The sequence below is a fragment of the Anomalospiza imberbis genome, chromosome 7 (assembly GCF_031753505.1).
Source record: "Anomalospiza imberbis isolate Cuckoo-Finch-1a 21T00152 chromosome 7, ASM3175350v1, whole genome shotgun sequence".
Taxonomy (NCBI): domain Eukaryota; kingdom Metazoa; phylum Chordata; class Aves; order Passeriformes; family Viduidae; genus Anomalospiza; species Anomalospiza imberbis.
In genome coordinates this window covers 25690756-25715540 of record NC_089687.1, presented here as the reverse complement: position 1 = coordinate 25715540, position 24785 = coordinate 25690756, and the positions used below count along the sequence as shown (strand labels likewise).

Here is a 24785-nt window from a genome sequence, read left to right as displayed (position 1 = left end):
ATGAGTTCTCAGATACTATTTTGGAGGACAAGACCCATGGTCCATTTTTGAGGCTGCTGATTTGCGATGGGATAGCATCTTCTCAAATTATCCTCTGCTTTTCCCAACTTATCTGCATGTTTCATGAGATGGTGGGAAGTGATTACAGCAGCTGCTGCACATTAGAGAGACATCTTATAGGAAAGTTGGCTTAGGTAAAACAGTTGACTGAGAAAAGTAAGGAAAGGACTAATCAAGTCTTAAAAATACAGAGACCCAGCATCTCTTTTCCAGCTGCTTCCCTGGTGCTATAACCTCCTGTGGGAAGAAAGAAAACTTCTACCAGAAGGTTTTCCTCCTCCTCAGCTGTCTGTTGTCTCTTTAAAAAAAAGACTTGACATCCTGAAGATTGGAATAAGTTTTTATTTATTTGAAATTATGCAATTAGTCATCAGCATATCTCTTCCCTGATAGGTAAAGGTGGAAAAAATCAGCTGTTGTTCAATCTGTGTTACCACAGTACTGCTGAGGGTCAGCTGCCCGAGGGGGGAATGATGGCATTGCTTCAAAACTACCTTGAGGACTCTCCTGGCAAGATGCTTTGAGACTTTTTTTTCTTTTTAATATTTTTATTCTATTTTTGTTCCTTCTTTTCTGTCTCTGTAAATTGCAACATAGTTAGTTTAAGGGCAAAACTACATGCAGAAGCAGAATTTTCAGCCATGAGTCCAAAGACAGCAAGCTGTGGCTGCAGTATTTTCCAGACTAAAAGACAGCTCCTATGAAAGCACGGCTGGATGGATCAATGGATGATATTGTTGTAATGAAGAGACCAGAAATCTTTGAAGTTTATAAACTACTTCAACAAGAAGAACTGCTGCAGCAACAAATTTCAGAGTACTAAAGGCCTCAAGGTAAACTCTGATTTTTGAGCAGATTGCCATTCCTCACAACAAAACAAAATATTCTGCACTGGAAGGACAAAAAGCAACAATCCTAGTGCCACTATTATGAATCATTTAATGATTAAGGTATTTTAAGCACCCTTTCAGGTGCTTTGATTAAGGACAACAGGCCTCCCGAGAAAAGCAAATCAGTAATCTCTGGTCATTATACCTAACAGGAAAGGCTTATAGAGGATTACCTAGAAGAAACCTTAGTGAATCTTGTGAAACTAGGCTGAATCGTAAATCTCAACCTCATGTGAGCATTAATAAAGTTTTATCAGTTTCAGATAAGAAGTAGAAATTCTCAGGCTGCTCAAGAGGTAGTACTGACCCAGTCTGAGGCTGTCAGGACACTTATCACGACACAGAATTTCAACAGGAAGACACATTTGATGCATATTCTTATTTTAGTTTACAAAAGCAATTCAGAAGAAGAATGGCAGGTACATTGACTCACAAATTTGGGTCACAAAATTTAAGGCCGTGGATTAAAGTTAACTGCTTTAAGGAAAGAATTATTTTGCTGAAGATGACACTTTAGGTAATTGAAACAGAATAATATAAACAAGAACAGTTTTGGAGTTAATGAACAAATATATATGATAATTTATGTAAAAACACCCCTTTTAACTCTGCATCTCTCTGTGATTTCAATAAAGTCTACTCTTGCATAGGATTTTTTATACTATAGCTGTCATTGCAGATTTCAGTTCAGCATTCATACCAATGGTCTGGAGACATTAAAACCAATGTTAGTTCAAACTTCAGAAATATATAGATTCTTAAGATTTTTACATAATTCTGGATTTTTTAAAACTAAATTTTTTTATTTAGCATAAATTGCGTTTTATCAAAGCTACATTTTTGAATGCTGGTTGATTATAATTACCTCTAAAAAGACAGAGTCCAAGTTCAAAACTTGCTCAGGCAGAGCTCTTGAGTACCCATAGACTATGGCTGTTGCATTTATTTAACACATTCAAAAATCTGGCACTGTTGATTTAATCTCTGGCTCTTCTACAGGTTATAGGTTACTCTTCAGTAGTGGGGTAGATAAATGTCTCTGTGTAGTGTGAGGCCTAGATGTAAAGCAGGGAATACACCATGCCTGTAACAGTTCTATAGTGTTCATAGAATATTTTAAGAATTTCGATGCAGGGGAGCAAATTATTACATTTTTCACTTAATATAAGTTACAAAGGCCGTAACACGGCCAGATTGCTCCTGTCCCATGTGCAGAAGGAAGGGTAGGACAGACATGCCTCTATTTCCTCCCTCTCACTTTGCAGCTAAGCGTGGTGAGAGGCTGCTCTTCTAATGCTCTTGTTAGCCCAGAGAATCACCAGATGAACAAGCAGAGTACCATAAATCCACCTGAAAAGCCTTGAAGCTACCACACATGACAAAGTTTGGCAGTGCCTCTGTCTCAGGCTTAATGGAGGAAAGAAACCTGGGCCTAAATCAAACACAGTGAATGGACGTGTTAATTTCAGCCAAGTTCTCAGTATTAACATTTTCTTTGGTGGGCTGGCATTAGGGATTTCTCCATTTCTACGAACTCTCTAAATTCCCGTTGAACTAATACAGGATTTCTGGAAAACACAAACGAATCAGCACCTTCTGCTACCTCTGAGTGTTGCCAAAGAACGTTGGATGCCACTGTGGACCTACCCAGCGCTGGTCGTAGTCAGGCAGCTGCGTCCTTCCCTCGTCGTCCTCGTAGAAAGGCAAGCCCTCTCGCCTGGCCTGGTGGTACTCCTTCCGCAGCCTCTGGATGCGATCAGCGTTCCCACCACCTGTGCAGCCACTGAGGGGAAAAAAATGTGAAATAAAACTCCTGTCAACACACATATCTGACACCAGGTACACACAAAGAATTGCCAGACTGAGACAAAGGGACTGTGCTTGATTTTCCTGATTTGCATAGTTCCCAGTGGCCCATATCAGCCTAATTTTTGCTTTCTTATATTGACAAAGCTGCTAAATGTGAACTTGAGTCTTGTTTTTAAAAAAGGCTGTCCCTGTCCAAAGAACTTAGCAATTCCAGTACAAGACAAGAGACAACAGATGGATGCAGACAGATGGGGGAACACAAAAAAACTTTTAACATTCCTGTGAGCAGCTATAAATGACTATCATATTTTAATAATAATGATGATGATGATAAGCTGAAAAAATGTTTTCTTTTGCTCCCATGCTAAATGTGGAATTTCCCTAAAATTATGTGTCTTCTAGGTAAAGAATAAATTATTATTCACAGAGAAGCACAGAAAAGTTTTGTCTGATAAAAAAAACCCCAAACTCCTTCCCAATTATACAAAGAACTCAAACATCAACCATGAAAATCCAGGGTAGGCAAGAGAGATGGGAAAGCACACTATTAAATCTCGACACTATAGTTTTAAAGTGGTAATTAAACAGTAATTCATTTAGTAATCCACAAAGACTCACTTGTATGCAGAACTGCACACTCTGCAAACTGCTCTGGTAAATCCAGTGGAGTTGCTTAGTTTATCAAGTTAAACACATGCCTTTCTGTGGATTTTGACCCCAGTGAGCTTTCTGAAACCTTACAGCTGGTCTTGTACAACTGTGGAAGCTCAAGCTATAATCAGGAACTATTAAATAAAATCCTGAAAATGGCTAAGAATTCAAAAAACTTTGTTCATATTTACAATTAATAAATTAAATGTTTCCTGCAGATATTTCCAGCCCTGCTGTCCTCAGCATTGGGTGAGTACTGAGTGTACGGCTAAGTAGCATTTACTGGCATTCACAGGAATTATTAATTACACAACTAATTTGAGGCTTCTCCTAAACTCAAACCATTGTTATTGCAGCACATCACTGTATATTCTCTTAATCCACAACCTTAAATCTGCCTCACCATCAGTGGATTACAGAGAGAGAGAGATTTGCTCACATGAGCACAGACTCAGTGAAGCATCTTGCTACATCGTGCTGCACTATGAGTATGCCAGAATCCAGGGAAGCCCTTTACAGGATTTGCACAGCAAATAGAATTTGGACAGCACATACAAAATATTGGACATAAACCCATCAGTTCAATAATACTTAGTTTCTAGTATGTATCAGCAATCTGGACTGGTTGGAAATTAACTACCAGTTAAGAGAAATGCCACGTAGGCGGCAAATGCCTGAATATACAGTTAGGATTGGAAATGGTTACTTGCAGCATCAGTATGTTTCCATGAAAAATCAAATTACTTCCTTTCCCGAAGCCTAAGTTATCCATCCACTCTGTATAAAGTCCCAGAGGTTTCAAGCTTCTCTGCCTGACTTACTGAAATCTTCCAGAGCACATGAGATTTTTCTCATGATCTGCCAAGACAGTGCAGAAAGCTTGCACAAACTCTGAGGACTACTGAGGGGGAAAAAAAGTATATTCCCTCTTCACCTTTATTCCTTCCATAGATAAATGCCTCTGTTCCTTGCATTAATTCTTGTCAAATAGTCGAGAACCATTTCCAGTTTGCAAAACACTGAAACTGAGGTCTAGCTAATGGAGACTATCATTTAGAACAGTGAAGCTTGGTCCATAGCTCATGAGCACTACAATACCTGTGAAATCCCCTGACATTACTTGTGAATACAGATACAGTGTTTAATGAGGGCTGCTAACATACAGATAAGGCCCAAAGTATTGTCCCTGTTGCTTTGCCAACAACATTGCCCAAAGCAGCACTAGCTAAGAGGGAAATACTGAAATACAGGCAATAGGTCTAGCTTGATTCCAAACAATCTGCTTCCTGCAGCTCTCTGCAAACTGTACAGCGCCCATCACCAGTGGTCTAATCCACTTTCTATCACCAGGTACTTTGGCTGAAGAGACAATCTGAAAATACCACACGCATTGGGTTTTCCCCCCCACCTTTTTAAATTAAATCCAAGATTGATACATTTTAAGGCAACCAGGAGCCTGTGCCCCACTGACTGTAGGTCTCCTGCAGGTGAACTTCTTTCTGCTCAAACCCTTTGAGCCAGCGAATGGAAGTGGTGCTGCAGAGTTCAAGCTGATTACACATATTACAAGACAGGGCCTGACAGATTTTGCTTTGGCAAACCTCTGCCACGCAGTATTAAACTACAAACCCTAACCATGAGAATGAGTAGGAACATTTAAATGAAAGATAGCAGCACATGGAAAGTTATCCATCTGGATTAGTGTGAAAACACAAGCATAATCTCTGTGGAAACAAGCAGCTCCGTGAAGTCTGACTTCCTGTGCTTCTCTCCTGTGGGTTCTCTCGTGTCTGATAACAGTTCACACTGCAGTGTTTCTCCCCAGCAAGAGCATTCATCTGGGCCTCTCTAGCAGGCTGCTTATTTGCTCTTAGTGAAACTTTGTGTTCTAGTATCTCCTGAATGTCAAGTCACCAGTCAAGTCTGGTCAAAAATGGCCAACAGGCTCATAATTTGTTACCAAAGTGAAGGGAACAGGTAGGAAGAGCACTGGTCAGTACATCCACTTCATATTTTCAGGATACAGTTAAAGCTCAACAATTGTTTTTTCTCCACTGGTTTACAGGCACAAATGTAAAAGACATTGGCTTTTGAAAGAGCTGCATTCTAGCTTACCATGAAAGTTTTACCCACTCTTGAGTAAAGTGAGATAAATATGATGCCCTGTGCAATGCTCATGAAACAGCTCTGAATTTCAACTTGGCTCCTGACAATTATGTGAATATATGAACCACATTCAAACTCACCAGATGAATTCAATCAGCACTCTGCAAATATCGCATACATAATCTATTAGTTTACCCCAAAGAAACTGAAGCACTGAATTCAAACAGAATGAAGTCATCAGTAATAAAAAAATGAAACTGATAAGGCAATATTAAAAAAAACCCCAACACAATATTCCAAGATTTGCAGAGAAGATCATACATTGACTGTAAACTATTCTCCCATCTGCCTATAAATACATAATTAAAAAATATTGGTTTGATCAGATAGTGGTTCTCAGACAGGGAAACAGCAGATGAATACCAGTTCAAATGTTTCAGATGCATGACTATTTATACTGTAAAGGAACCTGAGCTTACAGAAGAAATTTAGAAACAATACTCCAATCAAAGTCAGCTTATATTAAGGACATTTACTGAAGCTCTTCAGCAAGCCTGGTAAGTACAGCAGAGAGATTTATTTTACAGTAGCTTTACATTTAGTGCAGTGCTCTCTCCTTGAGGAGATATAAATTTTACAGTCCTTATCATATGTGCAGTTTTGTGCACACTTGCTTCCCTGACATGACTCTGGAACCACGCTACACGTTCTTCAGAGAACCATGCAACCACACTTTTACCACTACCCCCACCATCACATGTTCCCAGGATCCAAAATTTAATGTACTCACTGACTTCCCTGTGTCACAAGACTGTGAGAGAACTGTTCACTCAGCATTTTCCAGTTGTTTTCAGAATGATTTCCTGAAATTGTGCTACATGTAAGGAGACTAATTCACAAGCAGCTGACACTGGGAAGTTCTAAAATAATGTCAATGTGTAGGAATTTATCTCTGAGAAACTTCAGAAAGTGTTGTGAAGACTCAGGTGCTGATTTCAAACAATAGTAACAAACATGTCCAAAATCCCAAGCCATAAACAAACTTAAGAGAAGTTAAACAGTTCCTCCAATAAACTGCACACACTGCAAGGGTTTTTTTTTTTTGGTTTTTTTTTTTTTTTTTTTTTTTTTTTGGTTTTTTTTTAATAGAAAAAAAACCCAACAAACTTACGTGAACACTCAAAAGAGACAAAAGTACACTCCTGTAGTCATTCTGTAGTTTTCTTAAATACAATCCTTATTGGGAGAATAAGGACTTCTGGCTTGGGAGAAGGAGAAAAGCAAGTCTGTGCTATCATTTGAACAACACGAACATTCTAGTCCAGCTGCTGGGGCTGTACCACAACTGCACAACCAATGGTTAGAACCCACCCTCCCCTCCCTGTGCCCGCTCCTCTCGGAAGCACCACGCAGGGCCCACCTTGCCCACTGTGAATGCAAAGGGACAGCTTCCAAACAGCCTCGCAACCAATACAGCTGGAACACACAGCCAAAGACAAAAGGGGAACCATAATGTAGCAGAGACTGAGCTTCGAGCTCTCTGACATTATGTAAAATATCACAGTGAAATTTTGCCCCATCACCTCAGAAGAGAGAGATGAACAAGCACCATAGCAATAATATTATATATTCAATATGACAGACTAGGGTTTTTTTTCAAAGAATCAAAACATCATAATCAGTATTTAATACGTATGGCTCAGGTTTTACACAATAAAATATCCTCTGTGTTCTTCCTCTGAATTGTTAATCTGTGTTTCCATCATTCAAGTTCAAATGCCATTTTTTAAATTAGTGACTTCTTACTGCAGCTTTCTTGATAACACAAAATTAAAAACAAGTGTTGCGCATGAAGTAAGATGAACCACTTAAAGCTATATATAAACATACATTTAAAGAGGCAATAAACATTTTGTTTCCAGTGGTTTCCTTAAACACATTAATATTGCACAGGGCTTTTTTGCCAGCCACTTCTTTCAAACACTGATTTCACCCAGCTGACTGTCAGTCCCCTAAGAAAACAACTGGTGCTTCCAAGTTAAAATAAATCAAAACAAACAAACAAAAAAGAAGAAAAAGAAAAAGGAAAAATATTCTTTTAGAGAATTTTCCATTAACAAACAAATCCAAGACAAAACGTGATTCACAGACTCTAGAGAATGGACAATCTTCCATTCATGATCGGCTAAAAAACAAAACTAATTTTACATACTGAAAGGGACACAGTGGTCTACAGAGATACACAGTATAACGGCGTCCAACAGAGCATGTAAGAGTATCTTTCACTTAAGATAAAACTTCCATTTTGAAGTTATAACAAATAAATATTTGAGTAAGTTTCTCTTTCAGTTCCAGCCCTTGCATTTCTACCCTGTATGAAGATATTTTTGCAACCTGGAAATAGTGGAAAGTGATAAAAAGAAAATCAGTGGTAAGAACATAATTCTACTGTAATTCAGTCTTCATCTTTGTGACCACCAAGAGAAAGAGATTTTAGAGAGAAATGAACATTTGCTCTTTTCATTTGTACTTGAGTAAGGAAATGGTGTTGCAAGGAAAGACTTGTCAGAAATGCCTTGCTGACATCATCGATGTTGCCTTGCATGTTCAGGAACCACCTCTGATGTTCAGCCAAAGCCAGCCTGGGTTTTGGCTACATACACCTCACACTGAAGACCCAAATTAGGAATGACATCTTTCTAGGAACTGGAACCGTGCATATGGCTTTATTGGTCTCCACAACACCTGCTTTCTTGCTGTGGGCAGGAACATATTTGATGCATGCACAGCTAATGTCGTTCTCAATGCAGAGGGGCTTTACGAGGACACTTGATTTGGACTCTTGTGCAAAGTGACTGGTAGGTAGACTTTGAGCCCTGTTCTATTTAGGACTGTCTGAGAAGGTCTGCATAGATGGACTGACTGTGAGACAGCATTTGATGGATGTGTTTCTCTCTAAGTACATAAATACATATAAAGAATCATAAACAAACTACAGAAAAACAAATTACACTGAAGAAGCCATTTACACTTAGTTGAACCCGTATATTAAAGTCCTAGAATCCTAATCTGTTTTACCATACTTTAAAAACTCATAACTGTGCTTCAGTGAAACATACACTGTCACCTTTCAATTCTTTAGGCGAACATAAAAGCAGTACAACCACTGCTGTCCAAAAGGTCAAAGACTCCTAGGGCAGCACATGACTACCATTTGTCTGGACGTAAATTGAGTCCTATTGACCCTGTAACATCACTACTGACCTCTTGACATTAGGAGCTTAGTGGAAAGAGAGAAGATGATATTCTCAGGTTCCTACAGACTCATTAGGAAGAAAGAAGGAAAGAAAACCTTGCATGATATGAATTAGCAATGTCATTAACCTTTTCTTTCCCCAAATAACTCACAATATGTTTACAGAAGACTCAAAAGACCCATTTGAAGATTGAGACCAACAGATTTGTATCACTTTCAGTTTTTCCAAACTGTTTATAAAATATCTCTCAGTGGCTTGACACAAGGCAACCTTTTATGTTTCCCTTCCTTCACATGACATACAACACCTTTTCCTGTTTGTCATGGCAGACGGCCTAGACATTCAAATGAGCATCATCTTTTCAAACCAGCCACTTCTCATCTCCATTACTCTCCTTTATAACTTACAGTTGACTACAGCTGGCCAGGAATAATGGGAGGTATAGCCTAATTTGTTGTTTTATGGAAACAAAATTGGCACACTGAGGTTTAACTTCACTGTAAGCAGATATGGTATATGCTACTCTAACAGAAACACATTATTTGCAGTCAAGTAGAAAGGAAAAAGGCAGGCATTTTCTTGTTTGTAGCCAGATTGTCATCTTTATTTCAAAGAAAGGTCATTTTTTCCCTTTTCGCTGCTCAATGTATTGTGCCTCATCAAAGAAGGCAATCACCAGATCTTAACTAATAATAAAAAAAAGATACCTTTCCAGTTCAGGCTGGTTAATGGCAATCTCTTTCTGGCATGGGACCAGTTTACCGCTGTCTTGTTGATTTGAGATGTGCACTTGTCTCTGAAGGGCTAGGAAAGCAGGGAGATTAGGGACTCGGCTGCTGACAACAACCAAACTCTCTATAAACAATACACAATGACAATAATGAAAAACATATTTTCCTGGTATTTTCAGTAGCCTCTAGACAATGCAACAGTTTCTGGTTTCTTCACTAAAGATGATATCAATTATGCCTTTTATCCATCATGCAGAAGTCACGTGTGAGGCATAATTGAAGGCCTTATCTCCAAGGTAATTTCATCTGGATTTACGCAGCAAAGTACTTAAATTGCCTTTTTTGGCACTTTGTATTACAACACAGCTTGGGAGGGGGTATTTTACTTTACTGATGTAAAGCAGCTGGCATATTTACAATAGATAGGTCACATCAACACAGAGCAGATTTTCAGCCCTCCAAACTCCATTTACAGCAGCTTTAACAATCCAACAAAGCAAATGCTGAATGCTAAACTCCAGTGTAGAAATGTAACTCTATTTCTTAAAGACTATCACACCTGCCTGGAACTGGCAGCTAGGTTTTTTTCACTTACAGGCTATGGCTTTTTGCACTACTGTTTATTAAACTTATCATTAAAGCTGAAATAATAACTACTTTACAAATTTCCAATGAATTAGCCATTCATGAGTCCCTCAGGAATTCTCTTTACCACACACAAAGCAAAACCAACATGGAGAGAAGGTGACTATTCAGTGCAGTCTTCATTTCTGCACTCCCTTCGGAGAGAAGAATTGAAGATCTAAGAATTCTTTCCCAGTAGATGCCACTGCCCATGTTCTAAAACATATTTTGTTGAAAATTTCAAAGCCCAGAGTAACCATCTATTTTCTCTCAGAAATTACTTCTCCAAGTTTCACACGAGAGACTATATCATCTGCTCTTCGTTACATACGTGCAAATCTATGCCACTGGCAGAGTGGCAGCAACTAATCCTCTATGTGGTTTGCTTTTTTAATACCTGGCTTAGCTAGAGAGGAGGTAGACAACTCAACCTCAACTAAAAAAGAAGTTCTCTGTGTCTGTAATTCTGTGACAGATATAGCTTACATTTTAAAAATTAAAAAGAATTCACATTATGTGCAAAGCATTGGGGAAGAGCACAGCTCTCAGAGCCAAAATACATCCTTACTATAAAGCTGACTTTTTTTGGGTATTTTTAATAACTGATCACTACGAGGGTAACATCAATCCAGTGTTAGGACTTTTACAGGAAAAAAAAATACAAATGTAATTTATCTTTTTTAACTGTCAGCCGCATTTCTAACGCTTTCAAATCTGTAGCTTCCAGTAGCCTTTTGTCTTTCTGCCATGGCAGGAATATCTTGGACAGCTGTAAGAGCTTTGTAAGCTATCTTTCTCAAAATCCATTAGCTAATTCAAGGAACCTAATTAGAGCTGCCATTTTGATGGAGCATATTGAATGCTCTGTATAAACTAGTAACACCATCAATGTTTATTAAAAATTGCAAGAACCAAAGCTCTCCATTCCATATAAATATTAATGGACAGATACACAATACTTATTGAAATATAGATGGCATTATGAGCACAGAAATACACACAGGTATACTCACAACCCCGTGTGATGCATTTATTCACAAAGGCTGAAGTACAGAAGTAAAACCTAGGGACAATTTTACACAAACTGTTGAAAATTGACCAGCTTCCATTTACACTATCCTTATGCGCATGAAGGGAAGCAAAGCACACTAAAGATGATTTGTTTCTTGTGTTTTTTCTGAGTAGCATGCTGACAATTTGGAGTGCATTTTGAGCTTACCTCAAGAATGCACACCAGCTGGAACCATTTTATAGCTCCTCTTAAACCAGCCACTCCAATCACTGTACTTTGTAGATATTTACACACACTCCAGTACTATACTGTTTAAGGGTATCCAAAGATTCAAAGGGAATTTGCTCTGTAGAGTTAAAACTCAAATTTTGCTGTAGACAGCAACAAAGTTGGTGAAAGGAGCCAGACATCTGGAGCAGTGCTTTCCTACTTTCTGCTGTGTGAAAGCCCAACCATAATGAAAAAACAGCTCACAGACAATGATACAACACATGAAATACTGACCATTCCTAGAACATATCGGGGACCTAATTATGTTAGGCTGTACAAGCATATGCCTTTGGCTGCAGAAATAAAAAGTTTTTTGGCTACTTCACAGCTTTGTTTTTAACTTGATACTTCATAAATGGAACTGCAGAAAACCTCATATGTTACCATTTCAATCTGACGTTCATTTTCATATGCATCTAACAGTGCCTGGATTCTATTTATATGCACAACTAAATATACGTGCATAGAAAAATCATCAGATTTGCTACAGAAAGACAGCAGATGCTCTTATTAAGCCACTGGCACATGCAAGGTGAAGCATGTAAGCCTTATACAGAAAGCATTTAACACTCCAACTACAAGCTAAGGAAAAGCAAAGACAACAAGTGAAATCTTTTCTAGCTCATTTTGCTAGCTGTGAGTGCAAGGCACAGCAAAGCGGAAGCACTGCTGAGCATGCTCGAATAACTCTTGTAACACATAAGGCTTCTTGCAGAGGGGTATAATCCATACACACTCTTCAGAACATCCTAACTCCAGTGCCATGATCTGAAGTTCACTTATTCAGAATATACACTAAAATGGTGCATGAAACATTTAACAGATGTGCAAAAGAAACAGTTATATTTTCTACACCATAATAGTGCACAGGGCTAAAAATTTTATGATAATCTTACCATGGGGACAAGCCTGAAGGTAAATTCATTTTGGTCCTCTGATAGGGCAATATTTCCAAACTACAAATGAGATTTGAGCAGTTTCACAGGAACACACTCAAAAATCAAAACATCGGTTACCACTGACTTCTCTGGAATTATATATGACAAACCTAGCTTGTGGTTATTGCTCAACAAAAACCCTAACAGATGAAGAAGTGAAAGATGGATTTTTGCAAAGTTCTGCTGCCTCCAAGGCCACCCTATCTACCCTTCCAGTAGTCTCCCCCCTTAGGCACTTCCCTCAGTGCAGCTGGGTCCTGGGACCATGGTTGTTTAGTTTGCATTCACAGACTGGGGAGCACACATTCCTTCAACCCACTTCCATCACAAGCTCTGCATAAATAGAACTGAACTCTTTATAAGCCAAACTGCATTTTGGAGAAATGTTTCTGAACTTGGACGCCTCAAGTTAGCAGTGCAACTTCATTGCTTTGCATTTTGCAGGCAATGGAAGCTCCTGGACTTACATATGTACATTGTTTTTCTAGCTCCTTCTTACAGCTGCAACTCTACTGCACTTCTGATAGGAAATTACTCTTGCTTTTCCACTTGGAGAAAAGAAGTGTTTAAGACTGAAGGTAAGTCCTACTCCTTTTTAGTAATTGCTTTGAAAAATGTTAAATTCAAACGTAAAAAATTAAATAATGGAATCTTCAAACTCTACAGAACCATTTTTTGGCATAACTTGCCGGGGAAAGGAAGATCAAAACTATCTCTCTGTGTTTGGCTGGGAGTCCCAGAAATGCTGGAGCAAATATTCTGGTTCAGGCTCACCTCTGCCTCTACAGAATGATTCTCATATGCTTTCAACTGCCATGTTTAGAGACACACCTTACCAATCCTTTCCCATCTGTTTTTGTCTTGCTGCCTCAATTCTCTGTTCTCATCCTGATGCTCGGAAGTCTTTCCCTTCCTTATCTTTCAGCCATGGATGCCAATTTCCTCCACCCATTACTGGCTTCCCATACAAGCAAATCTCTGTCCCACAAACAGTTGTAGCACAGAAACACCTCCCCTGATGCACCGAGGTCAGCGTGTCTCCTTCCAGCACTCCTTGAGACCCATCTCCCAGAAGCACTTCCCAAAGCAGCGGCCAGTGAGGATGGGGCTGCAGGTGGCATGGGACATCCAACTCGTCCCTTCGCCCTGGTTCAGATGAGGTGCTCATGTCTGACACACTAACAGCATCAAACCTGCAGTACTGGTACACTTCTCTCTACTTTGAAGCATCCACAAATTGTCCACAACTATGGCCTGGCCCAGCACTCTCCTTTATTCTCCCCATCCTCTAGATGCTCCAGCCTCTTCTCTGTTCCGATACTTGTCCTAACCTCCCATGGTATTTTTTAGGGCACTGAAAGCAGCTCACCCTTCTCCTCCCTGGAAGGTGGTGTTAGGGCCTGGGAACACTGATCATCACTGAACATCCTGTTTACCTCATCTTTCATTCCTGCAACAGGAGTCTATCTGGTCCCTGCAGCCAGAACCTGCTACTGGAAAAACATGTATCGGCTCTGGCAGCTCAGGACAAGTACTTTTGGTGAAGTTAGCAGCCAAGTTTCTATCATGTGTGTAGGAAGTACTCTAAATCTTATAACTTAGTCAAATTGTCACCGTTCAAGGGGTGGCAAAAGCCACAGTCTGGTATAAGACTAGGCTGTGTTCCCTTCCAAAATGAAAAGACTCCATTCCAGCATATGGAAAGACTATAGATTCATGTTGGAAGAATATCTGCTGCTTTTTACTTTTTGCAGCAAACAACCCCTTGTCATCTTCTCCTTCCAGCTACATCCCCTGCCCCCCAAAAAACTCAGCTGTTATCTGATTCCATAAAAATTCAGCTTCAGCACACCTCCTACATAGGCAGTGTTAACCCAAATGGATGAAGATTGGCTATCAACACGTGAAAATACAGTTTTCCAATGGAAGTCAGGCCAGCAGCTCCCCAGGCACAAGTGGCACAGCCTGTTTCCATGGCTGTCCCCCTCCCTGCCCCATAGGACTGCATTCTCCCTGGTCCAGCAGGCTGCTCCTGGCATCTGCGGGATGAGCACTCCTTAACAACAACCACAACACCTTTGAGGGGACAGCCTGGTACACACACAGTACTCCTGCATGTGCTCCAGATTAAGCTGTAGTCAGCTTAATGAGAGACTTAAATGATGAGTGCTACTTCCTTCACATGTCCATTAAGATAAGTACAGCACATGGACATTTCAACCCATCAAAGAAGAGAAAATGCATTAATTTTGGTTTTCTTAGAGCTGTTAATAAATCTGACACTGTCTGGCAGTTTTCTTCATTTCCTACCATTTGACAGATACTGTGATCACAAGTTACAGAAGATGTTTTTCCTCTGAAATTATCACTCTCGTAATACAAGCCAGAAGGAAACTTTATCAAGATACCAAGAAGCTGGGTATTGGTTTTATTTTTAACTTTATGTGGCTGGTTTGTGAATATCTCAATGTGATAAAAAAATAAATTCCATCCGGTACTATTAAAAATCATACACACACACACACACACACACACACAGACACATTACAAATCACTGTATTACAGCAAATAATCACACTGTGTATTTATCAGTAAAAGCCAGTATTCCTCTAATATAATCAGCCTGGCTCTATTTCGACCCCTTTACTGTAAGAGCTCCTGCAACTGTTTTCTTCCTCTTTCTCTCTCACAAATTGACATTTGTATGGAATCAAGAAAAATCTTCCTTAATAATTTTTCATTACTAATGGCTTTTTTTGGTATGTGTATTTGAGAGGAGGGAAGGCAAAGGGCAGGAAAAAGGAGCTTTAAGTGCTCTGCAAATTATCCTCCTGAATCTGGGCCTCATAAATCCTATCAAATGTTATATTTCATCAATAGGCTGGAAAAGCTTTTTTCTCTGCAATGATGAAGCTTGGGTTTAAAATTTATGGTTTCATTTTAGAAATGGACTATAAAAAGAGTCTGACTTGGCTGTCCATCAACTGTAGCTGACATTAGCAAGTTAGGTGTGGACTTTCAAAGTGTGATATGTATTTTTTATTTATTATAGAGGTACATACATATACATACATATATGAGGACATGTATATCACTGCGGGTTTGTGCATGCATAAATACACAGCTGGATTTTAAAAAAGTTTGTCTTAAACCCACATTTTCTTTCAATGCAAGAGGATCTGAGATATTTAGCAGATTAGATTGCTAAGTGATAAAAGTGTCCAGAACAAAGTTGGCTCAAGGACCTGCAGCAACACAAGTAAATTGCATTTTGCTGCACAAATGATCGAGATAAAGTAGTTTAATTTGTTCTCATTCGTGGACTGGCAAAATGCAATTCAGCAACGGCAGAGTAATGTTCATAGGGAGGCAGGGAAGATTCCAACAGGCTATGAGAAGAAAAGGGAGAGCAGGCAAGGACCAAACGATTTTAGGCAGGGGAAGACAATTAGCCAAGGACTGATAGATTGGGAAAGAGTGGGTGCAGAGCTTCTGCACCTGTCATGCCTAGAAAGGGTGGGAAGGAGAGGAGACAGCCTGCCCCATCTCCATGCAACTCTCTGCCTCTACTGCCTTTCTCCTCTTTTTCAAAGCTCTGGAAACAATTCTGACTCCCCAAAGAGCTGCTCCTACTTGCTCTCCTGCATTGCCAGAGGTAAGAGACCACTGGATTATGGCTCCTGTTCCTGTTGCTGCCACCACTGACGGGAGCCATGTGGGTGCCACAGCTGTCCTCTACAAGCCCAAAGCTTCCTCTGGCAGCCATAACAGCATTTGCCTCAGATAGAGGAGGAGGCAATCTGTGCATGCTGCCGAAACACCCACTCCTCTCTTCCCTTGCCCTCAGAGCTGGAGGCCTGTGGTCGGTGATTACTACTCAATTCCACCTATGCTGAAAGGCAGCCCTAAAGACAACACTTCTAATAGAAGCATTACTGCTCCCCCAAATCCTCATACTTGTAAAATGAAACCACATTTAAAATAAAAGCCAGATAAATAAAGCGACATAACTGAAGTTGGAGAAAGTGAAGTTGCCTTCTGAATGTAGGGGAGCCCATTTTCCTCCATCTGCTACTAAAAAATGTCATTTTGTAACTCAAAGAATTAATGATGGATTATGTGAAAACAGCAAATCAGATCATGCTGTTGAGGCATTATATGAACTAAACAGAAGAGCAGTTAATCTAAATCGCATGTGGGATGGTTATTATTGTGTGCTGCCATCACTGCTGCTGAGTCTGGCTGTAATATTGGTTTTGGTGGCAACACATGGAAAAACCTGAATGTCCTGTTCCTCATTATAAAATGAGGAGAAATCTCACTCTGGGGAACATGGTCAAAGCTGACAAGTGAGCACTGCAGAAAAGGCTGGGCAGGGGCTGTGGTTAATGGCAAAGGTACTCTGAGTCAACACTAAGAAAACAAATACCATCTTCCACCACCTCTATTTTGTAACATGAACAAGACAAATAAACAAAAGAACCCATCATCCGTGCTCAGGACACTTGAATACCGTGGCTTCAGATCACTGTTGAAACTCCCTGTTGAGAGGATGTTTGGCAAGGCTCCTGTCAGCAGCACAGGCAGGGCCAGCGGGCGGAGGCGCTGCAGGGCAGGGCCCGGCTCAGCTCCCGCTGCTGCGGGGCTGCTGGCCGTGCAGGGGCTGCTGGCCGTGCAGGGGCTGCTGGCCGTGCAGGGGCTGCCGGGGCTGCTGGCCGTGCAGGGGCTGCTGGCCGTGCAGGGGCTGCAGGGGCTGCTGGCCGTGCAGGGGCTGCCGGCCGTGCAAGGGCTGCAGGGGCTGCAGGGGCTGCTGGCCGTGCAGGGGCTGCTGGCCGTGCAGGGGCTGCTGGCCGTGCAGGGGCTGCCGGCCGTGCAGGGGCTGCAGGGGCTGCTGGCCGTGCAGGGGCCGCTGGCCGTGCAGGGGCTGCCGGCCGTGCAGGGGCTGCAGGGGCTGCTGGCCGTGCAGGGGCCGCTGGCCGTGCAAGGGCTGCAGGGGCTGCAGGGGCTGCTGGCCGTGCAGGGGGTGCCGGCCGTGCAGGGGGTGCCGGCCGTGCAGGGGCTCGGCTCTGCTCACCTCGCACGGCCAGGGCACAAGCCAGGGACAATCACTGACCTGCTGTTATCCAGCGGGAAGCACGGAGGGGAAGTATCACCCATCTGCATTTTGCAAATCAGAATGTGCTCTGCTTCTAGCGCTAAGTTTCCACTGTAAATACATAAAATATATTCTTTCACCAATTTGTGGAAATGAGAGGACATGAAATTGCCTCTTTTTCCAAAAAAAAAAAAAAAAAAAAAGGTTTTTGTGTCAGGGAAGGGTAACTTTATCAAGCCTTGATCTACAGATGGCCTGCCTCTGGAATTGCACATCTACTGAAAGGTGGTACACAGTAGTGTCACATCACACAAGCCTAAGTTACTTAGAAACAAGAAAATCTTGAACTCTTTCAGATTCATACAAGTTAGCCCCATTTAACAATGACATTCAGGACACTAAACCAATACTGACATGGTAGCATTTTAAAACACAAATGCACTCATCCCACCACAGATCTAGGATATTTCTAGCAGTATATTATTTCCACAGTTTCCCTGCATGTATCTCCTTGAAGATAAAGAAGAAATTCAACTTTCCCTGAAACTCTTGAAATTTTTCCAACCCAAGTTTACTCTTCTACACAGATAAATATTTCTACCATTCTGTAAGAGAACATCCATCCGGTCACTGTCCAAATCCTTATTTTTTTCTCTTGTAAAATCTTTTAATCTGCTTTTCCCCTCCCCCCAAAGGATGTTTTGTTTATTTTTATTATTCCTTCTTCTTTCCCTGTCTCCTTATTTCCTCACGTCTTCCCTGAGACTCTAGAGGTTTTAAAATTTTTTTATATATATTTTTTTTTTCCCTTGAGCTCTTGTGAAACCCTGACCTGCTTACAGAGAACAACTCTCAAAGCTTAAGGGCTAATGCTTTACCCCCTACTTGCCATTGTGGATCTGGCTGCAGTCATCAGTAACTAGAATTCATCATCATCAATGGATTTTCAGTGACAGGCACTGTATTTGCTCAGATAATGGCTCCATATATTGCCTTTGAAATGAGGGTGTGACCACTACTTAGGATATTCTCAGGAGTCAGTAAATGGCACTGCTGCTGGACATGTTTGCTTCATATTTTTAAAGCAGAGCTGCAGAAAAGCAAGCTTTGAAGTTTTGGGGTGCTTTGGATGGTACTGTGCTTTCTGGACACACCAATATTAACCAAAACACAACACCCTGGGACTGGAGCAGGCCACTCATCAGCTGGTTTGGACTGCAGGGGAAGAACCCACAGAGGCTGCCTCTGAAACTCTCCTTGCAATAGGCTCTGAACAGATGTATAATCCATAGACAGTCCTGTACCCATGCACAGCAGAGCAACGGAATCAGTAAAAGCAGGTGGGGGAGCACAAGATAATATGGAAACAACACTGGTCCACAGGATACCTGACAATGATAGTTAGTGTTTTAGGAAGGGGGCAAACGTAACATGCCCATACAGACTGAGAAGACAAATCCAGAGTCTGTGAGCCTCAATGTTGTGGACAAAGCATTGTGACAAAGTCACTGTGGACAGAATACACGCTTCTTTATTAAGAAGAACTAACAACCTGATAGAACTACTGGACAATAGGACCAAGCTTCTTTGGTGTCAGGTAAACTGTAAAGAGTATGCACAGAACGCCTGTGAGAATGCAGCCTGCAAAATTACTATTTCTGGTGTAGGATAAACATCCTTTCACCTCCCTAGTCCTCAACTTTATAAGCTTGCCAACCATCATAAATGGGGATCACAGCCTCCATCCTGGAGCAGCAGATAGCTGGTTATGCTGAATCTAGTCCAGGTCTGTACACTTGTCCCACCAAGAGAGAGGAAAGCAAGCTAGCCCAATGACATGTAGGAGAAAGAAAGAGTGCTTCCATCTGCTGCATTTTTTCTGCAATGACCAAAGTTAAAACTCCATGAATGTGCCCTATCTCTAACTTAAGCACATTGACCATAAGATTTTTCCTTCCCTCATTTTTCTGCATTCAAGTATATCCTCCACTAATGCACCAAACTACCCTTTTTCCTCCTCATCTAATTCACTGCTCCCCATGGGATAGCCACTAAATTTGATTCATGAATATAGTACATTTACAGGCAAAACTGGGAACACAGAAACACCCTCCCCATCACATCACTCTCCAAGAGGGAGTTTGAGACACATCGAACAAAGAAGTCTCAAATCTTCTGACATACAGCTTAGAAATCGGAATGTGATTTCCATTCTGTATCTCTTGCTTCATTACAGAAGATATGGTCATTAAAACAGGCAATTTGCTTTGGCCAGTAATGTTTAAGGCGCTAGCTTTCAGTTTTGTTTTTCTGTAGATTCCACACCGCAGCAGGCAGCTTCCCTCCCTCCAGTCCTGCCTCCCAACCCCAGCTGCAGAGTGAAGTTATCTAAAGGATTCAGGCAGCTGCAGAAAATGCAGGACTCCAGCTCTTGGGCCTCATCTGTGTTTCGTTCCTTTCACATCCATCTGGATTTGACAAAGTCATGCTTATCATTTAGATCAGCAGATAGTCTCCTATCTGTGTTGTGGTGCAGAATTAGGTCAGAAGAGCATTCTGCCAGCTTGTGTTTTGCTGTTTAATCCGGCATAAGTAGTTGTGGAGACAGCAATAAAGGACATCTCATCACACTAACCAAATTCTTCACACCCTAATCCTGGTCAATTTTCCAACTTTGTGAGGAAAATGGAATAAATATCACACACTACTACTATTTAACTGCCTATTCCAAGAGCATAAATTTTTGAGAGAACAAGTGAGGCCAGGAGGCAAGTTTATTTTATGAAAATATATCACGTTTGAAGGCAAATGGAATGTTATGAAAATAAAGTCTGAAGAATAGTAGTTCTCAAGTTTTAAGCCATCTTCTTTTCTGTGATGCCATAGCTGGGTCTTCCAGCCGGCTTCACCAGATGGCCACATTGGCCACCATCAGAATAGCAGTCTGGAAACAAGTGCCCTACAGCCTTGCCTAAGCATCTTGGCTGGAATACACTCTGAGGCAGCAGTTCTGTACTCATAACTCAGAGATATTCCCAGTGCGCTTGCTTAAGAATTCTTGAAATTTGTTAAGAGATTAAAGCCAAACTTCTGGTCCAGGACAGGTCGGGGAAAATAACAGAATGTTGGCTACTAGCTTTTAAATGGTAATTGTCACTATTCACACTAAAAACAACCCCTCCCCACACCAGCACACAGTATGAAAATCTGCTCAAAAATAGTAATCATAAAGAAAAAAAAGGAATTTTCTCTTAAACAGTAGGTAAGTTCAGCTGCAGAGTATTTCAGCAGCTACATACAATTTTTTGTTTCATGGAAGCTGTACAACCATTCCTCCTCTTACATACAACTGTGCAAATCAGTGTGTTAGTGATGCTTTTGCAAAGAGGGTTTGACAACAATAGAGGGTCCCCAGCCTGCTAAATAAGAAGTGACAACTCCATTTGAAAGCTGTCTCTGGATGTGTTTTATGTGCAGAAATTATCTGTGACAGTTCAGATCAAAATAGAGTTTTCATTTCATGTGGGAGGTAAATGGACGATAGAATAGGTTACTTTAAATGCTGCAGTCTAGTCCAATTAATGTTTCAGGCTTTTCCGTATTCTGTGCTCTAAACTTTGGGGTAAAAAAACCGTAAAAATCATTTGTCAATAGCATGATGTAAAGAACAGGCCAAAAGGTAATAAAAGCGGTTAACAAAAACAGTCATGCAGACGTATGGCAGAAATGCTCAAATTACAGTAACCTGGCTGTGAAACTAATAAGTATAAAACAGAAAAGAAAATATCACTTCATTCTTCCAGGGAGAACCAGGTAGGGGAATCAATTCTGATTTCCCATCTCAATCAGTGGAGATTTTGCCATTTACTCTGATGGAAACAGGACTTGCATATCAGTTTTCTCTCTGAACAGTAGACACAAATCCACATGCTATAATTTGCTTTTCAGATTGTGCAACATAAATTTACAATTTCTGGCTTATGTAACCATACAAATGACATAATTTGTACTTAAAAAAATGTCAAATCCAGGGTGTTCACATTTGTTACCTGTAAATCAATCAGTTGTTCTCTGACCCATTTTAAAGAAACATGTTTTCTTAAAGGTTTGGACCTACTGCTGCGTTACTCAAGCACACCAGTGGCCATGTTGGGGACTGTGCTGATACAGTGCCTGTACCTTTCTAAATACCTATTTCAAAGTTAGTGGGGAAAGCAGTGGTTCATGCATGGCTTTTTAGATGTAAGCATAAAGTACTGTTAGTAGAAAAGGTATGGACCCAAAAGGGAGTGATCTCATCCCAAACAAGGGCCCACAATTCTTACATAATCTATTTTGTTTGTGCCACACTTTAAACAATGCATATTTTGATCTTTTCTGAAAAGCAGCATTTTTCTTGGCATGATTTTCAATTTCCACCCACTTGGAAGAGCAGGTGTCTTTGTGTATCATTGCTCAACCCTGGGAATAAAGAAAACGTTCTGAAAACATGTTAAAACTGTTTATCTAAAGTCAAGGGATATTAATTTAAGGTTCCATGGGCATTAAAGAAGAAGAGACCAGTCACTTTAAATGCACTGAGCTAGTAGAAACACTAACTGAGACAAAGCATTCAGAGATATGAGACCTCAGTATCTAGTGGCCAAAGACTGAACACTGGTAATCTTATTCCTTGGAGGCGAGTTTTAACACAAAAGAGAAATTAACATCTATCTATGCACTAGAGTCTGGAAAAGAAAAACAACAGAACAATGAAGCTTCTCAGACATCTGGTATATTTGCCACAGCTAATAGTAATGAGATAGTGGGCAGAGTGCAGATTAAAGGCAAAAAGGTATGAAAGAACACTTCTTTCAGAAGCCACAAAGATGTTAAAAACACCAGTAGTCAGACTAATGACTCTAAATTTTGGGAGGGATTCTCAAGCCCTATCACGTTTAGATTGATATTTGTCGTAGCATTCAAAGAAAGAGAATGAGACTTCTACTTATTCACTTTTGGGGCCAGAATATGTCACTAAGAGCACAAGACTTTTCAAGCTCTGTAGTAAGGAGGTCAAAGCATCACCACCAATGCAGACAGTGGTATTTACAGAGAAAAGGAGGAAAAGATCAATCCCTTCCCCCCAGTCCCCTTTACTCTCCCTTTCTGAAGCAGCTGCTGCTTAAACATTGCCATTGTATACAGAGGCACAGCATAATTGCCACTTGGTTTGTTTTTAGGTTTCTTTTTTTTTTTTTTTTTTTGAATCGGGAATGGCAGAAGATGTTAATGGAAGAAAACAACACCTCATTCAGGTGAAAGATTACAGACCACTTGTTATTTGTGTACTACCAACCAATAACAACTAGGAACAGGTTTATTGCTCTGATGCTGTTCCCCAACCCCCCTCCACAGCCTCACACCCTTTTGCCACATTATGGAAGTTTCTGCCGACATACAAAGCAGGGACTGCAGCCAGAAGAGGCCTCCTCTGACATGACCCTAGAGCAGAGCAGAAGCAGTCCAGGTCCCCTGGTCTGCAACACACTTCCAGCACATAAGTGCTCAGTTAAAGCAATCCTTTCAGACAGTTATTGAGCACCATGGTGACTCAGGCATAGAAAATAGCTGCCCCCTCCCTGTATCTCCACAAGACTCATCATGTTTTATTGTGCTTGCATTCCTCTGAAGATGCCTTGCTGCTTACTTTTCAATTGCCAGGCCATGTACAACACTTGCATTACAAACATGTTCCACGCTTAAACTTACATGCCAGTCTCAAAATAATTGTTTTATATGCATTTATGTAAATACCATAATTATAATTTACAGTTTAGTCCCATTTACAAGGTAATAACCATATGCAGGACTAAGCAGGCATCTAAGCCTAAGGGCAGAAGTGTTTATAATAGATAAACTCCATGGCTGAAGGACATGTTCCAGCTAATACTGGTTTGAGAAGAAATGCCCCTAAGATACTATTATGCTGAAAATTTTTATTTAAGATTAAAAATAAGTGATTGGAGGCATTAAACCATAAATATGGGTCAAAGACTGAATGATGTTTGAAATTTTGAAACATTAGTTGTCACTTTCTTGTTCCTTCTTACTGCTACGAAGTCACTGGAGGGATGGGGCTAACAACCTCTCAGACTGCATGTTCAGCAGAGGACTGTGACACTGCAAAACTGTCACACTGAACTGCTGGTACACAGGCAGGAAACTGGAGAGAAAAAAGGAGAAAAAGAAATTAAGAGAACATTTATTGCTCTACAAGCACATTATATTTACTGCAATTTTAGCACTTTCTAGAGGTATCTCACACTTAGTCCTCTTGCACCTTTTTTTTATTGTGGGCTGCTTCTTTGTGTTTTGCCACTTCAGTTTAGTGGAAAGGAGAAATGATGGCAGCTACCTGTTTTGCAGGCAACTGAAGAGTATAAAATCTTTCATGCAATAACCCTTCACTGCTTGCTAAAAATGGCCTCCAGACATCAAAGACAAGTTAGTGATAAAAAGAGATAACCAGTGTGGCTATCTGAAACAACATGGTTTTCTCATGTCTCTCTGTCCTAATGAAAGACCTCTCAGGTGCAGACCACGATGTAGTTGAAGACAAGTTGTTTCTTTCATTTTCTATGAGAGTCTAACATGACTCTCCACAAAGCAGTCACAATTCTCTTAGACCATCCCAAGATCAATACTGATACCTTGATCAATGTCAACAAATGCCCTGCTGCTGCATGACCTGCCAGAGAAACAGCTCCTTAGCCACAGTACAGGTGGACTCCAGATGGTGCCAGGTCCCCTTGTGGGAATGCAAGGGCAGTCACAGGGGTTCAGAGTATATACCAACTTAACTACATCAGAAGACTCGAGCTGATGAAACAATAAACTATTTCTTGGCTTACTGTGACCCCTTGGATTACTGTCTGTGCCAGTGGATTTGTGATCATGGATTGAAAAACAGCACGTTTTAGAGTTTGTCATCGACTGTACACTCTGCACAGCTGTCAGACAATAATCACAATTATTGTCTTTTTATTCAGCATCCTGTTGCCTATTAAGCCATTTCCATCACATCTCATCATTCTTCCCAATATTTCTGCTAGCACAATATTGAGTGATTTTCAGCTTTTCTACCAACATCAGTTTTTACAGTTTTCTGCAAATCAAAAAATCTGGTTCATGCTTTTGCCTATACATTCTGTCAACAATGCTGCCAACTAAGTGCTTGGGTAACTATTTGCCCCTGGCATCTTGACGCAAACAGGGAACAAGGTCATGGATAAATTTTAGGAGCAGTCGTTTTATCCTGCAATTAGATGCTTGAAACTTCCATGAGAAGATTCCCACTGAT

General features: G+C 40.7%; 1 protein-coding gene across 6 annotated transcripts in view; it reads right to left on the bottom strand.

Moving 5' to 3' along the window:
* Nucleotides 1-24785, bottom strand: part of PARD3B (par-3 family cell polarity regulator beta) — a 533875-nt gene that overhangs the window by 45638 nt on the left and 463452 nt on the right. For 5 of the 6 annotated variants that reach the window (XM_068196079.1, XM_068196075.1, XM_068196077.1 and 2 more), the window contains one exon: nt 2598-2733. The exons of the other annotated variant lie outside the window; for it this stretch is intronic. In XM_068196079.1, coding sequence (XP_068052180.1) covers nt 2598-2733 — 136 coding nt within the window. The remainder of the gene's footprint in view (nt 1-2597; nt 2734-24785) is intronic. 6 annotated transcript variants of the gene reach the window in all.